Source organism: Gracilinanus agilis, chromosome 5 (genome assembly GCF_016433145.1).
Source record: "Gracilinanus agilis isolate LMUSP501 chromosome 5, AgileGrace, whole genome shotgun sequence".
Lineage (NCBI taxonomy): Eukaryota > Metazoa > Chordata > Mammalia > Didelphimorphia > Didelphidae > Gracilinanus > Gracilinanus agilis.
The window spans coordinates 160346831-160366574 of NC_058134.1; the positions used below are offsets into that span (position 1 = coordinate 160346831).

Below are 19744 nucleotides of genomic sequence, written 5' to 3' on the forward strand. Positions count from 1 at the left end.
AGAATGGAGAAAATCAGTGGGAATTTCCAGAACTAGAATCCACAAGGAGGACTATGTCATCATCAAATTCTCTGGTTTATTTTTTGTAATTGTATTAACTAAAAGTTTCTGAACAAAGAAAAATCAATTACTAATTTATAGCCTAAAGACATCACTGAACCACAAAGTATTTTTGAAGCAAAGGGTTCAGTAAAACTCAATTATATTGTGAAAAGAATTGAGGAATATACATATATATGTACATATATATATATACCATATTATTATAGGATAATTTTAATTATATAGATATATATATAGAGAGAATTATATAAATACTTTCATATGCCCCCCCAAAAATCTGAACCTCATTCACATCTTGTTATACCTCAATGAACTCTTCTAAGAAGAAGAAACACCCCTTTTCTAAACCCATGTAGCCCGTGTTCCCCCTCTCCACAAGGAAGCTTCCAAGAGAAGGACCCTCTTAATCAGATTTAACTTTGTTTCTCTCCTCCTAGGTAGAATAATTTAGCTACAGGGTGTGACCCAGAGAATGATGTAATTGGATCCTCACTGGCTTCAGTTCTACTCATGCTCAAAACCAAGATCCCTTCTTCTCTGACCCCTTCTTAGACAATGAATGGCTGGGGCTATTCATTGTGTAAGGATGAAATAAAAATTGTTTAATATCTCTTGTAAATTCATAGACATTGAAGCATTTCCTTGTCATTTTTTGAATTACTTTGCTTTCCTACCCTTTTTTCAAAACAGTGGTGATCCATTTCAGGGAAATAATGATATATCTTCAAAACAGTCCTGTAAAACTCTTTAAATCAAGGTTAATTTCCTTAAACTGTACAAAACATCCATCAGGGTAAAACTGAGTATATGGACAAAACTTGTCAAACTGAGATCAAGTCCTTTCTGAATGCTGTTTCTATGTTTGGAACATTTTTTTCTTATTTTTTGACATCTAAAACCTGACCCCCCAGATGATTCTACTTGTTAGTGTATTTGGTAATACTGAGTTCAGACTCCGCTGAGTGCAGGTACTGTTCATCACGTAGACGATATGTTGTGGATCACAATAAGTGACTTAAAGGCTCATCTGTATAATAAAACAATATTCCCTGAATTTGAACATTATGGGCCACCCAACTTTCTAAATGGGCTTCCACAACTCATCTGACCTCTTATACTGGCAATGACAAAGAAAATAGTGGTGTCATATACTTCTTATGACTAACAATTTTAGGATCAAGTACTGCTGGGTACAATCCAACATAAACCTGCAACACATTTACAAGTATTATACATTGACCACCTAGTGAGAGAAAGCATATTCATTTAAATGGTATCAGTCCTTAAATTAAGAATAAGACACTAATAAAAGGTCTTTATATCTTGATGTTTTATGTTCCTGGAATGTTTCAGACTGAAAACTGTCTTTATGAAAAAAAAATTTTCCCTAAGAAAAGTTGATAAAGTCCCTGGAAGCTGCTACAGGCAGAGTAATCTCTTAGCTATATTAAGAACAAGGATAATTACTCAAAACTATCAGTAAAAACATCCAAACACAATAACAAAAGTAAAATAAGGCAAAGTTTTTTTTTACAGACAGAAGATCTACAAATTCTAAGCACTCAGAATTTCTAGGTTTAAGTTCAAAAAAACATTTAAAATACTAAAACCCTTTTTTTCACTTCTGGTTGGACTCAAGCTACTCTGACACAAAACCCAAAAGTTTAATAACAATAACGCTGGAGAGGAAAAAAAAAAACTCACTGTGGGATCTTTGCCAGCCATTTTGCACTCTTCAACTTTGTTTGCAGATGCTGGCCAGAAAATCTATGTAGGAAAAATAAAAGATTATATCAGTTTTTGTTTTTGTTGTTATTGTTCAGTTGTATCCAACTCTTCATGACCCCATTTGGAATTTTCTTAGCAAAGATACTTAAGGGGATTTGTCATTTTTCTTTCCAGGTAATTTTACACTTGAGGAAACTGAGCCAAACAGGGTTAAATGACTTACCCAGGGACATATAGTCTGAGGCTGAATTTAATCTCATGCCCTCCTGACTCCAAAGCTAGCACTCTTATCCACAGCACTTCCTAGCTGTCCCATAATATAAGTACCATTTATGAAAAAGACCTTATTTTTCTTTAACTGATGTTAATAGGGGTTTTTTTTTTGAAGATATGTCTAAGTTCACTCTCCTGATCATTTATATATTTTTCCAGGACAAGAATGCATTTACCAAAAGGATTTTCTTATCATCATTCAATTCTAATAAAATTCTATTTGTATGGACATTTAGGGGGAGCCAGAGGTTGGATTCATAAGCTCTCCTGACAGTATTACTTAAAGACAGATAGACAGTACCAAAAGGACAGTATCAAAAATATGCATATCATCTGTGATTTTCATAATATTGGCACCTACATACCAATGGGGAAAATACTCTTGTCTCAATATTGACAGGCATTATGATTGTACTGTCTATACTCAATGAGTATAGACTCATATCACTGACTACATATTTCTAATAATTACCATATAAAAGCATTATTTTCCATCCCTAAGTAACCTTGTAGACAGGATTCCAGAGGAATGGGAGAAACTGGAAAAAAACTCTTAACTTTTGCTTCCAATGAAATAAACCCATATTTTTTTATTTTTTTAAATTTATTTATTATTTATTTTTTTTTTTTGCTGAGCAGTGGAACTGGGCTTTTGCCGGCTACTTTAATGAAATACACATTTCTTTCTCTTTTTTCTCTCTGTACACAACAACAAAATAGCACATTATGAGGCAACTTTTAAGTTTTGAAAACATTTTTGAACTTACACTCAGAGGGTCTTGGCTTATGTTATTGATATTCAAAGACAGAATATGATCTTTGCTGCCCACATATATCCGGTCCTGATCTTCGTCCATTAATAATATCCTGTAGTCTAATGGATTGTGGGAGAGACTATAATATTCAGAGGTCCTGGTTTCTCGCAGTTCTGAAATAGTAAATAGCAGAAATTATTTTTAAAAGTTTTTTTTGTTTTTTGACGTGGTCTTTCTTTTAAGAATGCCTTTTGACATTTTCTACCTATTAATGATACAACTATTTGGAACTGTAACTCTCATTTCATTTTCATTTATGTTGTTTTTAAAAGTCTTCTTTCACTTCTATTATGTTAATGGCTGTCATTGTTTATTGCCTCAATGTATAAGACTGAGCAAGCATTAAACAAATGCAGTTTATTATTGTTCATGAAATAATGAACCTGAAAAGAATTCTTAGAGAAGCAGGTACAAGGTAGGCAGGAAACAGGGCACATAGTTTAGGGTGATGATGGAGGAAAGAGCACTTAAAGGATGGGGAATCAGGAGAGCATGGAGCTTGAGTAAAAATTTGATCTTAGGCAAGTAGCCTTACTTTTCTGGTCTTGTTTCTTTACCTGTCAAGTGAGAGTAATAGACAGTATATTCACCAGTTCCCCATCCTCCACTAGCATTTTATGATTTAATTTTAACAAAATCATTTGAGCCATACAAGCATGTGAAATCCTACATTCTACTCTTATTTTAGGAAATAACAATTAAAAACCAACTCCAAAGAAAAGGTTCATGCTTATAAATGGACAGATTGAGCAAAGGCAGAAGGAGTGGTAATTGCCTCTGATCACCACTGCTATGCCTCCTTGACCTGAACTGAACTTATCTATTCTTGAGAGAATAATTCATTCTCACTTCAGCATTTACCTGATCTTTCATCTTCACTGTGATGGTCACTATAGAGAGCTCTCACTAAACTCATGTATCATTCAAGTTAAAACTGGGGTGAAAGAGAAGGCCATTTAATCACTAAACGTTATTCTAAAATAAGTCCAATCACATCTCAATCTTTTGTATCTAAAACCAAAAAAAGGCACCTGAACCAAGAGCCATAGTTATAAATAAACCAACAAGTGAACTGCTAAACCATATCTCATATGCAGAGGCTCAAGCTCATTTAACAACTTTCACAATGAATAAGTACCTTTGTAATTGACCTTTGAAGACAATGAATGTACTGTGACAAAAAAAAGACTTGGTCTATATTCATTATAACTGATATGATTTTTCTCTCCAGTCAAAAAGTTTCTTGATCACATTTAAGCCTCTTGTCAAAGGAATTCAGTAGTTCTTTTGTTTTCTTAATACTTTCTTGAGATTCACAAGTCCCAAGATGATCTATTGTTCAAGATTTACATTTCAATGGAACACTCCTTTCAAAGTTCTGGTGGCTGAATTTCCAGGATTTCTCTTGAACTTTGGGATGTGAACTAAACAAAAGTTGAAAATGATGGTGTAGCTTGTAAAGTGCTACAAACTATTTCAGATAGTGAGTACTTGGATATGAAAAATAAATCGCACACCCATTTCATATGACTATATGCCAGTCAAGCTTTGGGCTAAGCACTGTTTGGAAACAAAGTAAAGAAAAGTCAATCTCTGCCTTGAAGGAGTTTATATCCTAATGAGTGATACAAAGAAATACATACATGCATATGAATATATGAGACAAACACAGAAACAATTCAAAGAATTTAAGAAGGGAAAATACTACTAGGTAGAAGGAGAAGAAGGGCCTCTTTTAGGAGGTGACCTTTGAGTTAAGGTCTTCAAGAAGGCAGAAATTCTTAGAGGTAGATGTGAAGCTAGAGAACAGATAGTACAAAGGTATCTAGACAGAAAAGCAAAACTATCACTATGAATACACCATAGATGGTGTGGGGTAAAATAATGTAAAAGCAGGCTGGAAAAGTAGGAAGGGGATACTTATAAAGAAATTTAAATACCAAATGGAAATTTACACTTTGTCATTCGACTTTACTGAGTAAAACATGTTCAGACCTATGTTTCCAAAAAAATCTCTTTGAAAGCTAGGTAGAATATGGATTCAAGAGACTTGAGGCAAAGGGACCAATTAGAATGTGCATTGTAATAGTCTAAGTGAGAGCTGATGAGGGACCAAACAGGTGGCAGCTATGAGAATACAGGAAAATTTTCTATATGTATATACCTTGTGTTTCTCTCTCTCTCTCTCTCTCTCTCTCTCTCTCTCTCTCTCTCTCTCTCTCTCTCTTTCGCTTTCTCTCTCTCCCTCACTCTCTCTTTCTTCTTTTCTCTCTCTCTTCCCTTTTTCTCTCTCGCTATATACTCTCATACATCTATGTGTATGTGTTGGTGACTATATATACACATATACATATATGTATATATACATACATATAGATATATCACATGTGTGTATATATATGGGGTATATACATGTCCATACCTGTACCCCCATACACATATATATCTATATGTTTATATGTCTATTATATAAGTGCATACATACATTTCCATTGTTCAGTTTCAGTCGTGCCTGACTCTTCATGGCCCATTTGGGCTTTTCTTGGCAAAGATACTAGAGAGTTTGTCATTTTCTTCTCCAGCTCATTTTACAGATAAGGAAACTAAGGCAAAGTTAAGTGATTTGTCCAGGGTTCCAGAGCTATTAAGCGTCTGAGGTCAGATTTGAACTTGAGGAAGAATATTCCTGACTCCAGGATTTAGATGCAATTTAGATGCAAATATCTCATTTTTTTATCTATACAACAACCCTGGGAGACAGTTGCTAGTACTGGCCCCCTTTTGAGGATGAGAAAGCTGAGGTATCCACAGATTAAATGATTGATTAAATTAAAAGACACACAAACATATATATATATATATATATATATATATATATATATATATATATATATATATATAACCATATATCTGTTGACCACATGTGTTAGTTTCTAAGATGCCTCAGATATTTTTAACCAAGAATCATAAAATGACCTGAAAAAGAAAACATGCTAAGCTTCATTTCACATTACAAATGATGCCTACAATAAATCTTAGCCCACATAAGAGTGAAACTATGCATAATACATTACCTAGTATTTTTGTCATTGTTGCTGTGTGTTTTCTGTCTCTACTTCCTGGGTCTACACTTTTATGAAGCTATCACTCAAAATTATTTGGCCCACAAGAACTGTTCATCTCAATTAAAATTAATTTAGGAACATGGGTTCTTAACCTTTTTATGTGTATGTGTCATATGTCTCATGGGGAGTTGAATGGAATATATTTACATCTTCTCTGAATAATGTTTTTAAATGGATAAAAAACCTGACCCTTGTTTATAAAGGAAATAAGTTTTGTTGAATACAATTTTGATTTTTTTTATAAGAGCTGACATTCCTCTGGTTAAGAAACCTTAGCCCAGACAAATTACTTTAAGAGATCAGGACCTCTAACATCCCTTCCAACTCTAAATCTTATTATCCTAACAAACATTTTTGACATTTCACTAATAAAGAAGGGAGGCAAAAATGGCAGTAAGAATGATTTTGGTGAAAAAATATTTCAACCAACATTCAGTGGTACGTTCTTTGTCAAAACACTTGTAGATTATCTTGCAGATTCACTTGTCAATTCACTTAAGGAAGCAGAAGTAGAGCCTGGGAGTACATCAACTTATCTTCTGTCCAAATACTGACTTGCTCCTCAACCCAACAACCCAGTTGTTCACACTTCAACAGCTATGGTGTCTTGGCCTTTGGGTCTTCCTATAAAAGGGCTTTGGCCCTCTCATGAAGTTTTAAGATTGCAAACACTTCCACATAAAAGGCTATTCACTTTTTGTCTTTGTGTAGGCAGCACCTGTTAAACTGCTTCATGTGTAGTAGGCATTTAATTCTCCATTATTAATTGATTGAATGGGAAGATAAAGAGATACCTGAGCCTACTGCTACTAACCTATAATGCAGGACCTATATGGTAGGTATTGTCCATGTTACATATTAAAAAGAGGCTCACACAAAATTGAAATTAAAGAAGTTGGTAAATGGAATTCTTTGGGTTAATACACTCCTACTCTGGCACGTATAGCATCATGTGATCTAAGGTTGTAATAACTAAAACAATAACATAAAGTACTGGACATTGAAGTCCTTTCTCCAGCTGAACTGCTAAGCACTCAAACTTTATTGCAGAGAGTTCAACTCTGATGGGCTGGTCACATTGTTCAAATGCCAAGATATTTGTCTAAAAGAATATTTTACAAAGAACACACATGAGACAAGTGCTCCAATGGAAGTCAGAGGAAGCAATGCAAAAAAAAAAGTGTCTCTGAAAAAGTTTGGTATTAATAGTGAGACATGGGAGGCCTGGGCACAGAGCTGTCCAGCATGGCATGCCTGCATCAAAGAAGGTGCTGCTCTCTATGAACAAAGCAGAATTGAGATAGCTCAAAAGAAACATGTGAAGTGCAGATTTAGAGACATCTCCATCCCATACGTTCATATGCACTATCTGTGCCCTCTCTGTGGCAGAGTCTTTTGAATTTGTTATGCTCTCCTCAGGCACAGTTGGACACACTGTACATGGAACTTGACACAGCAATGTCATTTTGGTCCTCTTTGAGCATGAAAGTCAATAATCAACCAATCGAAGTCAATAAAGGCTAAACGATTTGACCATAAAAAATGAATAGCAAAACACAAAATACTATTGGTATTACTATAAGTAATCTATTATGCACTTTGCCAAATTCTAACAGAGGCCAGCTTTGCTGAATTTCATCGGACTTTGACATCTTGTTGAGACTGAAGATGTAGGTAGTGGGTACTGTTGAGGGAGGGGGCAGGGAGAAAAATCTTTAATTCTATCCTGGTTATGGCTTCAGCTAAGATGATATAGCACTACAATGTCACTGGCTGAAATGTCACATAAGGAATAAAAAGAGCTCTGGAAACTTGGGAAAAGTTCCTGGGAAACTAAAATATTTTAAAAAGCAAAGGTTTAGGGCATGCTTCTGCTCCGAAATTCAAATTATGGTAGTGTCTCCATCTTGGAAATTACAATAATTACCTCAAGCCAAATTTCCCTGAAGGAGAATTCTCAGTCAAGCAATTGGCTCACCTGAAGTTAACTTCCAATTTTACAAATCTTTTTACTGTTTTTTTATGATGAAAAGGGCTGTACTCTTTAAGCCTGCTGAAGTTACAAGTCTGCACAAAGTGTGAAGAACTCCAACAAGTTAAGTACTTATCACTCAGACTACTTAATATATAGTTTTAAAATTTAATATATAATAATATATAGCAATCAAAACATAATTTTTAATGTATTCCATCTGTAAATAACTCTATAACCATAACCACTGAAGAATAATTTTCTTTCTGTGTATTTAATCTGTCAGTGGGCTGTCTTGGCTAAGTCATTACCAATCGGATTCATATACTCAGAAATTTGACCTTTGAGCAATAATTATAAAATCCTTTATTACCTATGTAAAGTATCTGTAATCCCGAAACTTTAGGGGCACATTTTCTGCTTCAAAACTGCTATATACCTTTCAGCTACTCTTAAGAATTGGCAAAAGATAATAAGAGGTATTGTATTTTATTTATTTATCCATTTAAAGGCAATTCCAAGAAAAGTTTTTTCTATTAGAACCATATACTGTCACAGAAATAGGAGGAAATTTGTAAGGTCTATTTAAGTATATTTTTTAATGTTTGCAAAACTTACTGCTTATTCATTCAACTATCATTTACTGAGCCTTTATTGTAACCAAAGCACTACAATAGGCACAGTACAGGGTAGAAGGTAAATATGGAGCAGTCTCTGATCTTGTTAAAGCACAATTTTCCATTCTATTATGAAGTGGAAAAAAATCAATGGGCTTCTATCCTAGACATCCGGGAGAACTACCTATTGGCAGGGCTATAATTTTCAAATGGAATTTTTTTCAGACAAAGTTTGATTTAATAATAAAGTTTCTGACAACATCATTTTCTTTGTGGTATTTCATATTTTCTGAAGTAGACACTATCTTCTTCCAGAATGGTTTCTCTTTTTATTTCTACTTCTTCCTCTCTTCTTTTTTTTCCTCATCCTTCTTCTGACTTATTGACATCCACATTTTTTTTGTTTCTCTAAGACACTCAAGTTATTAAGTCCACTGACTTAGTAAAGAAAGCTAGCTTGTTCCTTTAGGAAAAGCAGGCTGATCAGGACAAGGGCTGACAGACTGTAGCAGACTGACTGGCAGCCAGTATCACCTACCGATTTCCTAAGACAAACAAGGAAAGAAATATGGGAAGACGGAGCAAGAAAGCAGAGTGCCAAACTGAAAACTCAGAAAATCTAAATCAATCAGGTCTTCAGAGGAGGTGGAGGACTCCAGGAAGAGTAATAGCAATGACCAAGAATCTGTCATCTAGGCACTGTGCCAGCAGGAACAGTAGCCCATGGACAAGGAATCATAAGGTATTTTACACAATACCTAGTGCCTGTGATTATTCAAGGTACCTGTAACTTGAGATCTCCTCTCATTTTTTAGGAGTCAGGGGTACTGATAGAGGGAGGTATTTAAATATGTTGAAGCAGAAAAAACATTAAAGTGACCACCAGAACTTGGCACTCAAACAGTTATAATAATAGTTCCCATTCAGATAGTGTTTTATGGATTACAGGATAAACACTTTCTAACAACCCTATGGGATACTGTGGTGCTACCATTATTCTCATTTTTATATATTAAGTCTAAAATAAATTAGATGACTTCCTTTATGTAAAAAAAAAAAGAAGAAGAAAAAGGAGGAAAAGAGTAAAAGAAATCTAGCAGAGAAATTTGTCAAGGCATAGTCAATGAGAAAACAAAAGGGCAAGGAATTTAAGAATAGAGAATGACTGCAAATTAAACAGGTTCATAGTTTTATTGTTCTAGATGACTGGAAGTCCAAGCACTGGGATCTAGAGAGTCACTTAATTCTCATGACTTTTATACTGAGATAATCAAATAGTAATGTCTAAGGCTTGAGCCCTCAGTCTCCTGAGTCAATTATATCCAAAGAATGGTTTTAATACCTTTTAAGGAAAAACAATCCTAAATTGTATAGAAGTAAGGTATGAGGGCATTGCTCTCACCATCATAATGCTTAAACTAGAGGGGTTTTATAAAATTTAATGAGAACACTTTTAAACCATAAAGAATTATTTTAATTGAGTTATGAATATCATGTTCCTGGAAAGTCATCAAGTATCTGGCAAGTAATGAAAAATCAAGAAATTAAAATATGTTCTGTGTCACAAATATAATGATCGATACAAAGATAAATACCAGAGGAGAAAAGGATTCCTGTTCAATTTTTTCCCCTATATCATGTCATTCCACTTAAATAGAATTAATTTTTTAATTTACAAAGTCTTGTAGTTTACAAACCATACATAATTGTACAATGATTGATGATCCAAAACAGCATCAGAGTTCAAAGTCAAACATTAACAAGTATTCTGAGGAAAAGGAATAGTTATTGAATATGGTGGAAAGAAGCTAGAAATGTATAACAGAATTTAGTAAAAAAAAATATGAGTTTGATTTCTTCAATATACTTTTTTTTTAAAGTTTACATTAGAAAGAATGGGAAAGAATAAAATTCTTGCATAGCAGTGAGAATTTCATTCCTACTACTGGCTTATGATTCCAATAGTTCATCTAAAATTGCTCTACATTACTAACGATATCTAAATTGATGGATTAGATATTGTTTTATTTGAAATTCTCATTTTTCTTGTTGATTTTTCTACAGTATTGCACACTGTTATTTTCTATGTTCACACCCCTTGAACTTTTGTTTATCATACCTTGACAAACCACAAGGCTGGATTACTCCTACTTTCTTTCTCTTCTTTCCATATACTACTGGATACAGTTGTAAAAAATCATGTAATTATACTAACTGGGAACATTTAAAAATGTTTTTTTTCTGATCTCAGTTGGAACCACACTGAAGAAAGATACTTATTCTACTCCTCCCTAACCTGTTCTCCATTTATAACTTGGCATCATTTTATTCTTCAAGTTTTTTCATATATTAAAATAGCCTTGTACTCTAAAGCTCCTATTTATACTAGGATATCAGTTTATTAGATGTTAGATAAACTATATATTAGTTTACCTGATATTATTTAAAAAAACTCCATCACTCTCCTCCTTGTCTCTGTAAAAATTGTCCTTCACATTGCTATATTTTCCCTCATCATTTCCAATTCTTGTCACTCCTAGTTTCCTTCAAGTTTTATCTCTAGTGTTTTTTTCTACATGGCTTTTCCTGTTCCCTTCCCCTCAGTCATTCCTCCTACTTGCTCCTGTCTTCTCTTTCAAGATTATCTTACATATGCTTTAAATTTAAATAAGTGTGTTGTGTTTTTTTGTTGTTGTTGTTGGGATGGTGGTTCCATTATTTTAATTTGTGATCCTGTTTGGCAAAGATACAGGAGTGGTTTGCCATTTCCTTCTCCAGCTCATCTAATTATAAGGAAACTGAATCAAACAGGGTTCAGTAAGTTACCCAGGGTCAAATGTCAACTAAATGTCTCAGACCACATTTGCATTCAGAAAATGAGCCTTCTTGACTTATGCCCAGTAATCTGTCATAGGACTCTACATATATACACATACACGAGTGTTTGCATGTGTGTAGACTCATAAAAGTATGGTGGTATTAAAACTGGAAGACTGAATTTTTATTTGTTTTGATTTGAATTTTGACCCTTTACCACTCCCTTTATCTCAAAGAAGTAAGAATTTCTCATGTTTGTTTTAAACTAAACTTAAGAAAATCCCAATGATTTGCTGTTCTTTAAATCTATGTTCCTATGAAGAAAATTGAATTCAACCAAAAATATAATCTATTTCTGAACAAAACATTATTCTACTGTGACAATGAAAATAATATTCTTTGACAGTCTACTAAACAGTTAATTTCTTTATGGTCTGTTATAATCCTGAGTTTGATAAATACAGCATTCTATTAAGTTAAGTGGTTTTTAATTGCTCCCTAGTAATATACAAAAGAGTAGCTATAAAAATTCTCAGCCAAAAGCTTTATTTAGAAGTACAAATTCATTGAGAAGTAATGTTGTAGTTTGCTTATTCAACTGCCTAATTTCACTGAAGTAGGTAGAAAATGGCCAATTACCATTAAGCTGGGAAGCAAAGTTATTCCAATATCTTGCCAAAAAAATCGCCTTTCTAAATTTTTCCCTAAAGAATTACGTAAGACCACCCACAACTTTCTGACAGACAATCAGGAATCTTAAAATCCCTAGCCCAAATAATTGAACCTTCTCTTTCGACCTATACATAATCTAAGACAGTTTTACTTGAGGAAAAAAAAAGCACGATAGATGTTATAGTCTAGTAGCTCAAAACTATTTCAAAAATCAAAAGTATATGGTGACTAAATATAGACATCATTTATTGGAAGATACATTTAATTTATCTAATCATCATTATTTGGTTCAAGCTAACTTGTTTTGGGAATGCTACTCTCTTTGAAACTAAATAAAGAACTAGTTCCAGGAAGTGTAAAGAATAGTGGATGCATGTCACTAAATAATGAAGTATAACTTCCTTTTGTTCTCTTCCAACTATTCTCTTATCTCTCACTGTCCAGAACTGGATCTTCATTGTTCAGGAGGTAATACAGGTGATTTCAATTAATCAGGTTGAAATATGCTGGTACACACAAACCTTTTCAAAAGAGAAAAATGGATATGGAAAGAAATGCTAGTTATAGCAATATGAGAATAAGGAAATATTGAAGGAATTAGAATAGACAATGAAGAAATAAAGCTATCCCTCTTTGTAGATTATCTGAGAGTATGCTTAGAAAATTCTAGGGAATTTATCAAAAAATTAATCAGATCAATTAACAACTTTAGTTAGAGGATATAAAATAAACTCACAAAAATCATCAGTACCTTTACATGCCACCAATAAAACCCAATAGCAAGAGTTAAAAAGAGAAATCTCATATAGAATAAATATAGACAATAAAAATACCAGATAATCTACCTACCAAGACAAACTATAAGATCCCTACTAAAAACATTTTTCAAAAAAATAAAATCAGATCTAAGCACTTGAAAATGCTTAGGCCAAGCCAATATAATAAAAATGACAATTCTTCCTAAATCAACTTACTTATTCAGTGTCATAACAATCAAACTACCAAAAAGTTATTTCATAGGGGCAGCTGGGTAGCTCAGTGGAGTGAGAGTCAGGCCTAGAGACAGGAGGTCCTAGGTTCAAACCCGGCCTCAGCCACTTCCCAGCTGTGTGACCCTGGGCAGGTCACTTGACCCCCATTGCCCACCCTTACCAATTTTCCACCTATGAGACAATACACCGAAGTACAAGGGTTTAAAAAAAAAATCTAAAAAAAAAGTTATTTCATAGAACTAGAAGAAATAATAACAAACTTCATAAACAAAAGACCTAGAATACCAAGGGATCAAATTTTTAAAAAGAAGGAAGGAATGTGGCTTCGCTATATTAGATATCAACTATATTATAAAGTGGCAACCATCAAAACAATCTGGAACTGGCTAAGAAGAGGAGGATGAATGGAATCAACTATGTACTCAAGAAACAATTATAAATGACCATATTAACCTAGTGTTTGAAAAAGCTTAATATCCAAACTTCTGGAAGAAGACTTCACAATTTGACAAAAAATCCTGGGGAAAGTAGAAAACAGTAAGATAGAAACTAGGCTTGGACAAATTCCTTACGTCATATAAAAAGATAAAGTCAAAATGGATGGATAATTTAGAAATAAAGGATGATTAGGGCAGCTGGGTGACTCAGTGGATAGAGAGCCAGACCTAGAGATGGGAGGTCCTGGGTTCAAATATGGCCTCAGATACTTCCTAGCTATGTGACACTGGGTAAGTCACAACCCCCACTGACTAGCCTTTACCACTCCTACCTTAAAACCATTAAACAGTATTGATTCTAAAATGGAAGGTAAGGGTTTTTAAAAAAAGAAATAGTGATACCATGAACAAATTAGGGGAACACAAAATAGTTTACCTGTTGATGTACAGAATAGGAAAGACTTCAGATCAAAACAAGACATGGAGAACATTTTGAGATGTAGAAGCGAATAAATTTGACCACTTTAAATTAAAATGTTTCTGCACAAACAAAAGCAATGCAACCAAGATTAAAAAGCAAACAACAAACTGGGTAAAATCTCAATAGCAAATTTTTTTGACAATGATTTAGATCCTCAAATATATAGAGAATTGAGTCAGATCTATAAGAATATAAAACATTTCCCAATTGACAATGGTCAAAGAATATAAAGTCAGTTCCCAGGTGAAGAAATTAAAACTCTCTTTAGCCATATGAAAACATGTTCCAAATCACAATTTTTAGAGAAATGCACATTAAAACAACTCTGAGGTGCCATTTCACACTAATCAACCTGGCCAAAATGACAAGAAAGGAAAATGACAAATGCTGGAGGAGATGTGGAAAAATCAGAAGACTAATTAACTGTTGTTGGAAGTGTGAACTGATAGAATTATTCTGGATAACAATCTGGAATGGTGCCCAAAAGGCAATAAAACTATGCATACCTTTTGACCCAGCAACACTACTAATAGGTCTGTATCTCAAAGAGATTAAAAATAGAGAAAAACAACCTACCAGTACAAAATTATTTATAGCAACTCTGTGGTATCAAAGAACTGGAAACTGAAGGGACATCCATCATTTAGGGAATGGTTGAACAAGTTGTGGCATATGATTGTCATGGAATACTACTGTGTCATGAGAAATGACAAAGAAGATGATCACCAAAAAAACAAAAAAAAAACAATAAACAAAAAAATCTGGAAAGACTTATATGAAGTGATGAAAAGCGAAGTGAGCAAAATCAGGAGAGCATTGTACATCGTAATAATAATGTATGATGATCAACTGTGAATGGCTTCAGGATCAACAAGGAAAGGATCCAGGACAATTCAAAAAGACTCATAAAAAATATCCCCCACCACAGAGAGCACAAATGGTGTCTGAATGCAAATTGAAACAAATATTCTTCACTTTATAGCCTCCTTTAATTTTTCTATAGTTTAAACAATATATGTCTTCTTTCACAATATGGTGAACATAGAAATATGTATTGTATGATAACAAACATACAATCTATGTCATATTGCTTTCCTTCTTAGGGAGGGGAAAAAGGAGGGAAAGAGAGAACATATACTGTGAAATACCAGAAAATGAATATTAAGTAATTGTATTTATATGTAATCTAGAAAAAATGAAAATCCTCAAAATTTTTAAAAAATGTAAATAAGATTTGGTGATATGCTAGATGTTTGGGATGAGGGAAGAGTGATAAATTCAAGATAATGTATGCATATATTAAATAGAATATATATATTGATATGATTTTGACATTTTCATATCATATTCTTTTTGCTTAAGTGAATTTTAGTCATTCCCCCATTATGATATGAAATGGTCAGTATAAAAATGCCTAGTCAAATTCTTCATTTATTTGTACTTTCTTCATTTAGAGTAATATTATAGCACTACCTTTCTGGAAATATTGATTTTGCTAAAGATAAAAATAGACAATTACCACTAACTGGGAAGCAATCCTATTTCTTATTCTTTCCAAAATATTACTCCTCCCTCAATTCATCATTTCAGAATTACACACAAACATGTGCACACATGCATGGATACACATTGCATATAGATAAGGTGTCAGAGGAAAAAAAAACAGAGTATGCCCTCCATGGAGTATATTTACATATTTACAAAATCTTGCACTCTTTATCAGATGAATATGAAGGTAAAGGATTGCACTGGGCTTTGTTGCTTTGTTTTTATCTTGAGAAACTATAAAAGTCTTTAGAAGGAACTAAATAGCAGTTAAGAATGTTATCTAGTATATCATGCTTTTCTCTATAAAGAGATCACTATATCTTTTTCAAAGTACATGGAGGAGAAATTTTCATAATAGATGGATGGATAAACAGAAGCTGATAAAATTTCAAAAAGAGAAATCAATTTTACTAAAGTAAAACTATAGGCCCAACATATTTAGTTGGGAGAATAATACAGTGGAGGGGAATAATACAAGTTTCAGTAATAAATTTTACCTAAGCCATTTAGTAGAAATATGCAGAACTCTTTCAGTCTATTATTTCAGGCATGGGAGATGTCCAGTACCATGGAAAGAAATGAGAGATGGAGTGTTCTATAAGAAGGAAAGTAATGATCAAGTTGACTGGACAATGGAATAAGTGATGGTAAAAATAATTTGAAAAAGTATACTGAGGTCAGCTAGGAAGAGCTTTAACTGCCAAAATGAAGAGTGTCTATTTCATCTGAGAGGTAAGTGGGAATTATTGCAATTCAAAAGGTCCACTAGATTTTCTGAGACTAAGAGTTCATGAGGAAGGCAAAAACAAGAGGTCAGGCAGGTAAGAAGAGAACTAGCAGAAACAATATCACCAAACAAAAGCATTCTGTTTCTGTTTCCTTTGATTTACTCTCACTCGTATAACCTATACATTTTATAATTCATATTGTTCCCATTTTTGGCCATTTTCACGGTCATTTGAAATATTATCAAAGACTACTGAAACTGACCACAACACTTGCATAATACAACTTATTCCTGCAAGAGACAACTGATAATAATATTTATAAAACACACTTCAAAAGTTTTCTTCCATCCTCCAGACACATTTTATTGTGATACAAAAACTTTGATTAATTGAAGAGTTTCTACTCTCTTTAATCCAGTTTTAAAATGCCATATAAAATAAAAATCACTTTACATCTAAACTTCTCAAATTAGCATTAAGTACTTCTGTTTTCTTTCACCATGAATGGACAATTCTATAGCCTGCTATAGTTGCTACTGATATGAATTAAAAATGTCAGAAGAAATTTATCCAGTCATTATTTTTTCCTAACACTTTTACTTTTGGGTAGAATTTTAACCATGAGAAAAGAATTACAGTACCTTTAAAAATAAAGAAAATAAATGAAGAAACATTGGCACTTTGTTGAGTAGATGATCATTCTATGAATTTAAACCATATTACCTAGCTTTTCAACTACATAGATCAGTTATTATCAAAGTCCTTAATGTTTTGATATTTGATGAAGAATTTTCATTAGAATCTTACCAGTAGGAAGCATGGATAAAAACCTGGAAACTTTTTTTAGTACATTTTCCTACATTCAGGATTCCATTAAAGATAACAGACATATGTCACCTTTAAAGATTAGCAATCCATCACCTTAGAGAACTCCCATTATGGGCACACACTCTATAAGTGGATTGCAAACCCTCCATGCTTCAGAAGAAAAATCCTAGAGACCTAGTAAGGGATAAAAGAATGAATGATTTTTCAGAGGATCAAATATTATGTTAGAGAAAGGGTCTGAGTGTCCACCTTCCTGACTCAGTGTCCAATAGTCTATTCACCATACGATACTACTTTCCAACCTTTATGTGTTTCATCATAGAATCACAGATTTAGAAATTAAAAGGCTGGTACTAATTTAACAGCTTTACTTTACCAATGAGTAACTGAGATCATGGGATATCAGATGGGAAAGTGTAATTATTTCAGTACAATACATCTTTATTACTGGCAAAAGCACTCAAGAGTGTATATATAGCTATATGTATATATATATATATATGTATATATATATATGTGTGTGTGTGTATGTATGAATGTATATATATATAAATATTACTGACTTGGGTTTGAAGATCACAAAACTAACACAAGGTTGTGTTTATTAGCAGGACACTCTAAAAACTCTAAAAAATACTCAAAATAATTAATAATCAGTGACCTGAGAAGAAAAGTGTTGGTGGTTATGGTTCCTCTGAGAAATTCTCTCACTTTAACTTCTTTTTGTCCTTTCTGAAAGTATATGAATACCTTTATACAAAGTTACTGTTGATGTTAATGAAGCCACAAATACATATCATCATCATAGCAGTAACAAAACAAGACTTTGGGTCTTTGGGTTAGAGGCTACAGAACCCCTTCCTCATACCGATTCCCCTGTTCTCTGAGAGCAATCCCAGACTCCAGGCAAAACACACACACAAATGCAGCCCTTATTACTTTTTATGTAGCAGATTAATCCTTGACTTATTGATGTCACTGGATTGAATGACATTTTTAGCTATTTGTGTATGTATAGGAGCTGCTACTCACTTGTTTCTCACAAATAATTTTTTAAAAGAAAAGATGATTTCTTTATTAAATCCTTTTGGAGAAAATGTAATGAATTCCTTTTCTCTAAAACCTCAATGCTGAAAATCAAATTTGCTATGTAATAACATTTCAATTTAGCTGATAAAAATCAATTATATACACATACATTTAAATAATTATCACAATACAAGCTGCATGTTTAAGATGATCACTGGTGAAATTATTTTAAATAAGCTAAATTATGTTATATAAACTCAAAAAATTCCTTAAAGGAGAAGGGCATAGAGTTAATCCAGTCCTTTCCACTAATTTATCATCAGTCTCTGTTTTTCCACTATTTATTGCTGGGTTGATCAACCATCTGAAGGCATCTAATATATTTGAGGCACTGTGCTAGTTTCTAGGGATACAAAGATAAAAAACAAACCATCCCTTTACTAAAGAAGCTTATGTTTTATTCATGGAAACAATGACAACAGAATGAAAATAACTAACATTTATATAGTGCCCATTATATGCCAGGAACTGTAGTAAACACTTTATAATCATTGTCAGTTGATAGGCAATTAGATGGATAGAACTAGTGTTAGATGCAACTTCAAATCTGGCTTCAGAAACTTACTAGTTGGATAACCTGGTAAGTCACAGAAGCTCTGTTAAATTCAGTCTTGACAACTGTAAAGTAGGACAATAATACCAGTCCCCAAGAGTGACTGTGAGAATCAAATGAAACAGGGACACATAAAACTAAATACAAATTATGTACAAAGTAAATGATAGGCAATGAGGAGGGAATACTCATAGTTGGAGGACAAACAATCAAGAAAAGGCTCTTGTATCTCTAATTGACAAATGGTAAAAGGATGTACATGGGCAGTTCTCAGATGTAGAAATTTAAACTATCATTAGTCATATGAAAAATGCTCCAAATAATTATTATTTAAAGAAATGAAAATAAAATAACTCAGAAACTACCTCAGACCTATGGGATTGGTTAATATGACCAAAATGAAAATGATAAGTGTTAGAGGATGTGGGAAAATTGGGACACTAATACACTATTGGTGGAATTAAAAACTGGTATATCTATTCTGAAAAACACTATTTGGAACAATTTCCAAAGAACCATAATACCTCTGAATATACCCTTTTATCGATCTATATGATTATTAGGTCTGTATCCCAAGATAGGGAGAAGGTTCCTACTTGTATGAAAAATATTTAAAGTTGCTCTTTTTGTGGTGGAAAAGAACAGGAAAATGAAGAGATGTCTATCAATTGGGGAATGGCTGAACAAGTTGTGAAATGTGGTTGTAACTGAATACTATTGTGCCATAAGACATTACAAAAAAGTCAATCACAAAAATATTTAAAAAGATTTCTAAGAAGGAAAACAAAGTTAACAGAACCAGTATAATGAATGGTTTAACTATTATCAATAGTGCAAAAATCCAAGACAACTCCAAGAGACTCATGATGGAAAAAAAACTATACATTGCCATAGGAGGAACTAATGGAATCTGAAAGCAGATTAAAGCATACCACTCTTCACTTTATTTTTCCATTGAATTTTTTTCTCTAGTGTAAGTGAAATGTGTTTTCTTTCACAACATGAT

At 33.2% G+C, this 19744-nt stretch overlaps 1 protein-coding gene across 1 annotated transcript in view; it reads right to left on the bottom strand.

Annotated features, from left to right (window-relative positions):
• The window catches only part of SEMA3C (semaphorin 3C), a 186775-nt gene that overhangs the window by 94262 nt on the left and 72769 nt on the right, over positions 1-19744 (bottom strand). Inside the window, exons 3-4 of the mRNA XM_044677375.1 lie at positions 2832-2992; positions 1768-1830 (exon numbers count right to left, since the gene is read on the bottom strand). Of these exons, the coding sequence (XP_044533310.1) occupies positions 1768-1830; positions 2832-2992 (224 nt within the window). The remainder of the gene's footprint in view (positions 1-1767; positions 1831-2831; positions 2993-19744) is intronic.